The 10,474-nt window shown below is 55.4% G+C and overlaps 1 protein-coding gene across 2 annotated transcripts; it reads right to left on the bottom strand.

Moving 5' to 3' along the window:
• Positions 1-1,039: 1,039 nt before the first annotated feature.
• On the bottom strand, positions 1,040-10,096 carry PSME3 (proteasome activator subunit 3). 2 transcript variants are annotated; one of them, XR_013923333.1, is made up of 12 exons: positions 9,942-10,096; positions 9,487-9,519; positions 9,134-9,196; positions 8,515-8,619; positions 8,164-8,212; positions 7,451-7,563; positions 6,556-6,624; positions 6,285-6,352; positions 6,084-6,138; positions 5,753-5,839; positions 5,147-5,283; positions 1,040-1,382 (listed from the first exon to the last, which is right to left on the bottom strand). XR_013923333.1 is itself a non-coding variant. In XM_080359675.1 (11 exons), exons 1-11 carry the CDS (start codon positions 9,981-9,983, stop codon positions 5,203-5,205), a joined length of 765 nt encoding a protein of 254 aa, XP_080215801.1. In that variant the 5' UTR covers positions 9,984-10,096; the 3' UTR covers positions 3,813-5,202. The 2 variants fall into 2 exon arrangements, 1 of the variants encoding a protein (XP_080215801.1); XM_080359675.1 differs by lacking the exon at positions 1,040-1,382 and having other exon boundaries at positions 3,813-5,283.
• Between the last annotated feature and the right edge of the window lie 378 nt (positions 10,097-10,474).

Genomic DNA, 10,474 nt, shown 5'->3' with positions numbered 1-10,474 from the left:
CGTGCCAGGCCACCGCTGAGCAGCCACCTCCTGGGTTCCTACCAGAGGCTGTGACCGCTGCCCGCAGTCAGCCCCACCAAACCGCTGCTGGTCTCACCACGCTGAGGAAAAGCATTGGCACAATGAGGTGACAAATAAGCTTTGGTGGTCCATCCTGCCACACGGTAGATGTTTGGGGTGGAAGGGGCACAGCGCTTGAGCTACAAACCCTGCCCGTCCCTGAGCTGGTGCTGAGAAGCACAAGGCATCCAAGAGAACCGGAGCTTGAGATTCAACCCAACATTTCCACTCCCGCTGCCAGCATCACCTCACCTCACCCAGCGCCACGCTCCTTCTCCCGTCAGAGTTTCCTGGTGAGAGGCAACGGGCGCAGACTGGAACACAGGAGGCTCCATCTGCACATGAGGAGAAACTTCTTCCCTTTGCGGTGCCAGAGCCTGGCCCAGGCTGCCCAGAGCGGCTGTGGAGTCTCCTTCTCTGAGACATTCAAACCCCTGGGATCCTGTGTGATCTGCTCCATGACCCTGCGTGAGCAGGGCTGGGGATCTACAGGGGTCCCTGCAACCACAACCACCCCAGGATTCTGGGAGGCAGCTCCCCCAGCCTCAGCAATTCCTCTGTAGCCAGTCTTGCCCTGGACATGGTTGTCTGGCCGTGCTCACCCGTCACCGCACTGTTAGGCAGGAGGCCACACTGCTGTAAGGGACACTCCATTATCCTCACCACCACGGGCAGCATCAGCCTTCTTTAGCCCAGGCTCAGCTGGGCAGGTCAGACACACGCACGTCTGCTCTGTGCCAGCGCCGTCATCGCTGCCTCGCTGGCCACCGCGCCAGCAAAGCCTGCGGAGCCACAGGATCGGCTCATGGGGAGCTGGAGGGAGCTGAGAGAAGGGAACGGAGCTGGTGAGGAGCCGGAGCACAAGTGTGATGGAGCGGCTGAGGGACCTGGGGGGTTCAGCTGGAGAACAGGAGCTGAGGGGAGACCTTCTGATCTCTGAACTGCCTGAAAGGAGCTTGGAGCCAGGGGGGTCGGGCTCTGCTCCCCAGGAACAAGCGCCAGGAGCAGAGGAAACGGCCTCAAGTTGCACCAGGGGAGGGTGAGGTTGGATGTGGGAACAATTTCTTCCCCAAAGGGCTGTGGGGCATTGGAACAGGCTGCCCAGGGCAGTGCTGGAGTCACCAGCCCTGGAGGGCTGGACAGACGGACATGAGGTTCTCAGGACATGGGGTGGTTGAGCGGTTGGACTCCGTGATCTTGAGGGGCTTTTCCAACCCCAATGATTCTGTGATTCTACGAAATGCGGATGTGTTGCTCACGCAGCCGTCTCGCTCAGCTGTGCAGGTGCACGTTGCAGCAGGACGCTTGTTGAATTCCATTTCCTTAAAGGACAAAAAGAGCAGATCATTCAGTTTTGACTTTGCCTCTTGGTTTTGCATCCCAAGTCCCTCAAGGTCCCGGCCCAGGCTGCAATTACAGACACTCATTTTCTAAGCGGCACAGCAGCAGTTTAAGAGAACTGGACCAACTCCACAGGCCTTGCTGCCCCACAAATCACAGCCCAGCCCTGCAGAGTGACTGGGAGATGGCTGAAAATAAAAGTGTGGGAACCCTCTCCGTGCTGTGCACGTTGGATGTTCGGGGAAAAAAAGAAAGAGAAACCCTAATTTGTAATGACATCCCCACAACAAACCAGCCCGCAGCACCCGCCCCAGCCCTGCAGGACGCAAATGAAATGTTCTGTGTCCTGTGTCTGCCCCGCTGCATGTGCCACGGATGCCGTGTCTAGTACCTCGCTATTTAATACCATCCCTTTCTGCTGGACTTTTCACACTGAGGGCTTTTAAAGCCTATTAACGAGCAACACAAGAATCAACGTGCCCCTGTGGGAGCTCTGCTTCAGGGCAAACACAACAGCCCCAAATCCATCGCCATCCTGCAGGGGGAATTTCGGGAAGCAGAGGAATTAACGGGGCCTGTAGAGCCAGGAAACCTGTGTCGATACCTTCCCAACGAAAAGCCCTCGGGGATCTTTAAGAGCCACAAATGCTTGTGTATCCTCTCCAAAAGCAGCTTGAAGCTAACCTAGAATTTAAAAGATTACATATCTCACTAAACACCAACTTGTTTATGAGCCGTTTGTGCACGTACCTCTTCCCGCAACTCAGCTCCCCGCTCCGATCAGCCCAGCGCTTCATCCCACACCGAGGATGGAGAAGTCACGTCCTAACCAAGTTTATTTTGGCTCCCTGGTTGCTTTTAGGTACTGCCCATCAGCCCATCTTATATTTACTAAAGTGCCACACATCTCCCAAACAATGCAAGTGGGAGAGCAGTTTGCTGGTTCTCGCTCGCATGGAAAGGTAGATGTGGCAAAAAATAGTCTCTGGAATTTATAGAAACCAAAACCAGAGCCTGACAGCTCTTGGCTGATGGAAATTCAGAGTCAGCGCCTGCCAGACACCGGGGAAAGTGTACAGTACAGAAACCCCTTGGCAGCTCTCCTGACACGGGCAAAGCGTCACCACAGCCCCAGCCAGCCCTTGGCCTCTGGAAAACTCCCACTCCTGCTCTCCTGTCTCACGGGGCCAGATTGTGTGAAACGGAACAGTGGAAATTGCCTGACCCTTCCCGTGCCAGCTGCATTCCTGTCTGCACACAACTGCTGCGCTGCCGTCCTCCCCTCCGAGCTTTAAGGGTCACTGGTGTAAGCTGGGAAGTCTCAAAGGTGCGAATCGAGCCCTGGCCGCACGCTGCCGCTCCTCCGGAGAGCAAAGACGAAACCTCTGCCTCGGGGGTGAAGATCACAGACAAGAAACCCCCCCATCCATGAACCCGCTCCCTACAGGACAACTGCCCTGGATGCTCCGTCCCTCCCCGGGGGCGCTGAGCCGGGTTTCTGGCTGCGGTGAGGAACCCCCTGTGCTGCACCACACCAAGTCCTGGCACGACGACCCTTCCCGTGAGCTCCGGCTCAGCCCCGAGTTCCCAGCTCGATTCCCACCTTCCCCGGAGCAGCTTGGGCAGCAGCAGGACCTTCCCGCACTGCAGGGAGCACCGTGGGGCCGGCGGGACTCGGGAAGCGTCTGTCAGCGAGCGGCTGCTCCTGCTTCTCAGCGGTTGAAGGTTCGGAGGCCAGACGTGCCGAGCAGGAGCCCCGGCTGGCGGTGGTGGCTCCTGTGGCCGGGCACGGGCCCCATCTAGCGGCACTGCGGCTGGGAAGGGCGGCCAAGGCACCGAGCAGCCCCGGGGCCACCGGAGAGGGCTCTGCACCCAGGGCCGCGGGAGGAAGCACCACACGAATAAGGACGATCCCCTGGGGAGGGCAGAGGAGGCTTTGGTTGGAGCAGCCTAGAGAGGAACAGACCACGCAGGCGACAGAGGCACCGGCTGCAGCATCCGGGCACCGGAGCTGCCGTGGACCCTGACAAACACCACGCACGTCTCCTGCAGTTAAAACCAGGGTGGTCAAAGTCCCACACGCTGGGCTGGGATGGGACAGATCACTTTAAACCCCAGAGTGTGAGCCTAAGATGCGAAAGGAACAGAAACAACCTTCAGAGCCATTCACACCACGGTCAAAAAGAGGAATGAGAACGCAGGGAAGGAGCAGCTGATGTGAGAAAGGCAAGACCAGGACTGACGTTCACACTGCACGGCCTAAGAGCTCAGCATCACACACAAGGGGCTGCCTTAAAAGAATTCCAAGTACCTTGTTTTAATTTCTTGACATGGTAAAAGTTTACACACTTTCATCTGGCAAAGAGAGCCGAACAAATTGAAAGGAATCGATACAGAGAAACACAAGGGGATGTGCTGCTCCCAGACAGCAGCCAGAACAGTTGGTTTGTTACTAAATATTTATTAGCGGGAAGACTAAGAGTTGACTTACTACAAACAACAACAGAAGAGTCTATAGCGAGGGCCAGCGGCCCCTCCACACTCCGGGCAAATCCCTGGGAAACCAGCAAGAGACAACATGGCTCTTAATGTGGAAGCAGGAGAAATAAAAATGAAGTAAAAAAACCAAGAAAAAAAGAAGGGGAGGGAGTTCATTCCATTTGCCACTGTTGTTACAATGAGGGTAACACAACTATCGAGGTTACTGCACAATAAACGGGTGTAACAGCGAGACCCGGGAAACAGCGAGGTTCCTGAAACAAATGATTTCGTGTTCCCTGAATACGGGACTTAAGTAGAAATACTATAAATAAGAAAATGTTGGGAGCCTGCAGCTTTATGGGCCCACTTGCCAGACACAAAAACTGAAGCAACACAACCAGTCATTTCCAAAGGGGTTTGTGATGGACCAGGAAACGTTCCGGCGGCCTGAAAGAGCAACCAGGCGCACGCACGAGCGCGGCCTCCGCAGGGGAAAAGGTCTGGAACTGTATTGGGGGGTATTGGCCATCGTCACCCCCCAGCACCCGCTGTCATGGGGAGCAGGGACAGCAGAGCTGGGGGTGACCAAGTCTGGAGACTATCGGGACTTTAGGATCGACCTCCGGCCTCTCCTTTCCTTCCACCTGGACAAAAGCACCTTGTGCTGAAGGGGCACTGGAACGTGTGCGAAGGAACGCTGGGTTCAGCCAGGAAAGCGGCTCTAGTCAAATGGTAAACAGGAGCAGGAGCCGCCTGAGCTCAGCCCAGCCAGGCCTAGTTCCAAGCACTGATTTAGGCAGGACTGGCAAGGCAGACGGAGGAGAGGGAGCCGGGAACGCAGAGCGGAGCACTCAGTGGCACCAGAGTGGGCACAGATGGGGCAGGTTCCCCTCTTTGCAGAGCACCAGCGGCTGAGAGGCCCAAGCGTGAGCTTCTCCCCCACCGCCTGGGCTTGCTCTCAGGCTTAAGAACCATCTGCCCCAACCCCAGAGACCCCAGTGAAGCCTACGGACAAGGGCTTGGTCTCTAGTGTGGTTCCTACTCGGGTAGGAAGAAAGGCGTGAAGGAATGTTGCTGCGGGGCTGGTGCTCTCAGGGGCGGCCCAAAGCGGCATGGCCTCCTCATTACCAGTTACTAGAGGGAGGGAGAACTCCTGAGACCTGAACAAAACCAATCACAAAACTAGGCGAGAATTGCTTTAGTTTAACTAAGAATGCGATACTATTTCCAGCCAGTTTCCCGTCTCGATAGTCACGTAACAAACCAAGGCAATGACGGTCTTGAGTTGACTGAACAGTTCTCAAGTTCAAACGTTGACACTTAATAGAGGGTCTCAGCATTGCTGCTCCGAGGCCTCTTGATCTTCTCAATGTTTTTAAGGATCATGTCATGCAAAGTGACCTGCAAACAAGGGAGAACAGGACTCAGACAAGAATTATAGAATGATTTTGGTTGGAAAACACCCTCAAGATCATCGAGTCCAACTGTTAACCCAACCCTGGCACTAATCCAAGTCCCTAAGAGCCTCATCTCTGCCCAGTCGCCCACTGTTCAGCTTTCCCAGCGGTTAAAACAGCAGCACAGCTCAGCCTGACGCTACCATCAACCCCTACGTGCAACCACACACCTTGTGAAGATTAACGGCCTCTTTCAGCCAGGCTTTACACTAAAAAAACAGAAGATTTATCTTTACAGCCCTCAGGAACAGCTTGTTCCCCACAAAGAGCTTAGGATCACGGAGGTGGAAGGAATATTTTGCGCTAGATTCGCGTGAACGCTCAGTTGGAAACCCCTGCGGCTCTAGGAAGTGGTGCAGAGGCAGCAGGATCAAAAGGGCGCTCTCCACGGCCGAGCTCTGTTCTTCACTTACATATTGATTCCTCAGCTCTGAAATGATCAGGCGCAGACTGATGTACTCCTTCTCGTCGATCTCTGTCACCGTGCGGCGGTAATCCTCCTGCGGGCGGCAGAGACGCGCCTGAGCGGCCTGAGCTCGGCTCTGCCTCCCAGACACAAGCAAAGCTCCTTCCGCACAGGAACTCCCTCTTCGCCCCGCTCTCCTCTCACCAGCTGTAACCCTTGTACGATCCCACCTCTCCCCCAGGACCCTCAGCTCCAAAAGGACAGTGACCAAGCATCCCAAAGAGTCCCAAAAAGCAGCAGGGTGCAGCATGTAAATCTTTGCTTCGCTGTTTACTTACCACGTGAGGGTACTTAGCTATTTTGGAAACCAACTTTGCTCTTGTGATATAATATCTGGTAGGAAAAGGGAGAGAATAAAGGTCAGATAAAGAACATCAGGCTCAAGCTGCCCTAGAAAAGCTGGGGGACCTTCCCCAAGCAGTTCCCTTTTCCCAAGAGGATTCCTGCCCAAAAGAAGGAGCCTGTTCTTGCACGTCTACCTAGAAATCTGGTCCAGGTAGGATGCAGCCTCACTCTCCACAGTTCGAAGCTCAGCAACTGTTTCCTCCTGCAGGGAAGACAAAGAAGCCATGAGCTTCACGAGACTGCAACACGCCTCAGCAGTGCCATGTCAAGCTCGGGTCTGGGTTTGAAAACCTAAACCAAGCCCAGGACTGCAGATGCTGGACCCCATGAATGGAAAGATTCAGAGGAACCCAAGAGATCCGTGTCCCTGGAACACAGTTCCCTCCTCGGGCAGCGGTGTCTCACCTGAATAGAAACACCAAAGTTGTTTCCATCTTCTATCCTGGGGATGAGAAGCTGCACCCACATTTTCACCTGTGGTGGAAAGACCACAATGCTGATCAACCTCAACATCTCCAGAGATGTCTTACCAAAAGTCACTGGGTCATTTGCCATGCGATTCCTGATAAACCGCAGATCCTTCACGCTCATGCAACACTTCTGAGATTATTTCCCACATGGCTGGGATGCCACACAAGCACAGTGTCCGTGACCGTGCAAAGGATGAAGAGGAGCCTCAAGGAAGGAGTCGGCACAGCAGCCATCGTCCTCCTTCAGCAAGTGAACTACAGAGCGCCTCGAGGGCTCAGGAAAACATCGTTTCCCTCCACCTACCTCCCAGACACTTTTAGTCTCTGCAATACAAATCTTGCCTTTCCTCCCCTACAGAACAGAGTCACAGGATGGTTTGGCTTGGAGGGACCTTAAAGCTCCCCCAGTGCCCCCCCTGCCATGACAGGGACATCGTCACCAGCTCAGGGTGCTCAGAGCCCTGTCCAGCCTGGCCTGGGATGTCTCAGGGATGGTTCATCCACCACCTTTCTGGCCAACCTGGGCCAGGCTCTCACCACCCTCAGGGCAACAATTCCTTCCTCATGTCCAGCCTGAATCTCCCCCTTTTAGTTTCAAACCATCACCCCTTGTCCTATCGCAACAGGTCCTGCAAAAAAAAGTCTGTCCCCATCTTTCTTTTAAGCACAGAAAGGCCACAATAAGTCTCCTCAGAGCTTTCTCTACTCCAGGCCGAACACCCCAACTCTCTCAAACAACACAGAGGGGCTGCTCCTTCCACCCAGAGCACCTTTGTCCTCCAGGAGCAAAACCATCCTAAAAACTCCACCTGCTCCAGCGCAACACCCACCGTGTTACACTTCTCAATGAGCAGCCTGATTTCCGGTTTCACTTTCTCAATGATGTCCACCAGCTGCTGGTTGCTCTTCAGCATCCCGTTGGGCATCACAAACACTTTGGTACCTGAGGACAGAGGAGAAACACACTTCACGTCAGCGCCACGTCGCAACGGTTGCGCCAGGGGATCGGACCGAACGTCCACCCGAGTGTTTTATCTCCCGAGTTTTATCTCCTGCCAAGGCCAGCGTGGACAGTGAGCCCGGTTACCGCTAACCTGCGGGGAACGGGAAGTCTGATGTGGGATAACAGCGATTGCCACGAGGGAAGGAAAAGAAAAACACAGAGATGAAAGCTGGAGAGCTCCAGGCTGCTGAGATTGGGCATAAAGGACCTTCCTGCTGCACGTGTATGAGCCGGTTCTGCCGCAGCTCAATCCAAAGCCTGGTATCTTCCTCCAGACAAGGAGAGCTCTCAGCATATAGGTCAGCAAGCCAGGTTCAAGCAAGTGCTACTTATGTCTATCAGAGAAGCCCTAATTACGCTTCTAAGAGCCGGAACCTGACTCCTCCACAACAGAACGTCCGCAGGTCGCAACCTGAGAGGTCTCGGGGACAGGTCTGCACGAGCAGCAGCTGCTGTCAGGACAGGGCAAGCGGGGTGCAGGTGATTTCACCCCCTCAGACACGGCGCAGGCAGCAACACAAGAGACGTGGGGACTCTTACCCTGAAAGGTCTCTTCGCGGTCTTCCAGCTTCCTCTTTTTCATATTGGGCTAAAATATACAAAATGTTTTACTCACAAACTAGTCAGAAGCTGTAACAGTGTTGCAAAGGAAACAAGGAAAACTTTAGAGCCTCTCTGCTGCGCTCCTGGTTCCTAAATATCCTTCTTTAACAGGAAAGGAGGACTACAGAGCACAGCGTTACCTCTTCCCAGGCTCAAGAGACCAATTCCTAAAGCCTTTGGGAGAAGCAGGGCCTGGTATTAAATAAGAATCTCCTCCTCCGGCACACAGCAAGCCATGCAGTTTTAATTAAGAGAAGCAGGGAATGGGAGCCAAGAGGGTAACCCTACCCCGTCCAGCCCATCGTGGCTGTTGGTGAGAAGAATCGGGTCAGGCACTGGGAGGTTCATGTCCGAATGGATCTGAGTGAGATCGTGAATATTCAGGATCGGCTCCTAAAAAAATAAAGCGGATTTGTTATTTAATTACGAACTAACCAACTCTGCCACACCAAACACAACGAGACGACAAAAGATTCAGACCTCCCTCTTATCCGGCCATAAAATAGGGATGAATGAAAAATAAAAAGTCTAAGAATGAAAAAAAAAGTCTAACAATAGGCCTGTGAGGAGAACTCCCTCCACCCCAGAGCCGCGCGCGGGATGCAGCCTGTGATCAAAGCCATCAGCTGTCTGCAGCGCCGGAGTCCCGCAGCATCGCCAAGGACAGCCCGAAGCTGCCGAATGCGTCAGAGAGATAAATGTGGCGAGCGCACAAAGAAAACTGTAAAAGGAAGCACCCCCTCTAGAGCTAAGAGCACTCCAGTGCACGCGAGGAGCAGACCTGCTGCTTCGCGTCTTTGTAAGGAGGCAACACATGCAAGACAACGCACAGGACGAGACCTGCCAGGTTGCTTTCAACACGTAGCTTGAAAAGGAGAAAGGATCCGGAGCGCAATGTCGGCCTTACCTTGAGGAACCCATCGAGTTCCAGCAGCTTCTTTGGGAAAAAGTTTGCCACCAGGTCTTCAGCCTGAGAGAAAAAGAACAGAGGATGGTGTGAAAAAATGGTGTGAGGTTCCTGCTAGAGGGCAAGAACAGCAGGGAAACTAGCTGCGCAAAGGCAGGAAACAGGGGAGAACGCAAGCTGTGGCAATTGCCAGGGTAAACCGAGGTGAGAAGGCACCAGGAGGGATGTGAGAGACAGGTGGCTGGTGCTCTGAGCGCTGTGGAGCTGCCAGGAGAGGCTCGAATGGCGCTCAGGACTGTCGGAAAAGCGTCAGAAAAACCCTATGGCTTCCGGGCAGCGGCAGAGACACTCACCTCGCTGGTGATGCGCTCCCTGAAGGAGTCAACCTGCAGAAGGGAAGAACAAACAGCTCAGCGGGGATGCGGGGCTCAGCACAGCCGAGCTCTGCACGCTGCAGCCGGGGAGCTTGGCTCCAGCACGAGCCCCGGGGCGCTCCAGGGGCAGCTCCGCCCCCGAGAGCCGCCGGGGGAGCCCGCCCGCCTCGCCCGCGCTCCAGGCCGCTCCGGAGGGAGAGGGAAGGCGCGGGGAACCGGGAACCGAGCAGCGCCTGCTCGGGCCGAGGAGGATCCGCCGCACCTCGGGGAGCGATCGGGGCGGCCGCGGAGAAGCCCCGTCCCCACCCGCGGAGCGGCGGCGCCCGTGTGCGTAGCGCTGGGGGGTGGGGGGGGCACAAACCGGGCGGGCGGCCTCACAACCAACGGCCGGGCCGCAACGGCGCCGCGGCCTGAGCCGGCGGGGCGGGTCGCACCTTGAGCTTCACCTCCGGGTCCACCTTGAGCAGCGAGGCCATGGCGGCGGGTCCGGCTGGGTCCGGGTCGCTCCGGGTCTGGCAGTTGCCGCGGGGCCGCCTGCGCCGCCGCCCCCCCCGCTCCTCACACACACACACCGGACCGGCGCCGCCGCCACCGGAAGTGACCTCACGCCGCGCGCCCGCCAGTGCCGCGCGCCCCCCGCGTGACTCCCCGCGCACGCGCCGCCGGGTCCTGGCCGCTTCACTCTCTCACACACACACACACACACACACACACACACACACACACACACACGCTTTTGAAAATTTTGATATTATACTAAGAAATAATCGATGATGTTGGGTATAACTGTTTAGTTTCCTACTTACGCCTATTAATTATTAAATATAAGCGAAGCACGCTGCTTCTAAACAACGTATCGCTCCATCTTCTGCCTCCCTCTTGCGCAGAAGGATCGAAAACGCCAAAAATACCCCCTTGTCTAAAACTTGGAAAACACCCTTCGTTTTGCGAGTGATCAGAAAGCATT

This window comes from Nesoenas mayeri (genome assembly GCF_963082525.1).
Source record: "Nesoenas mayeri genome assembly, chromosome: 26".
Lineage (NCBI taxonomy): Eukaryota > Metazoa > Chordata > Aves > Columbiformes > Columbidae > Nesoenas > Nesoenas mayeri.
The sequence above is the reverse complement of the archived record's forward strand: the minus strand, read 5'-3'. Positions and strand labels throughout refer to the sequence as shown.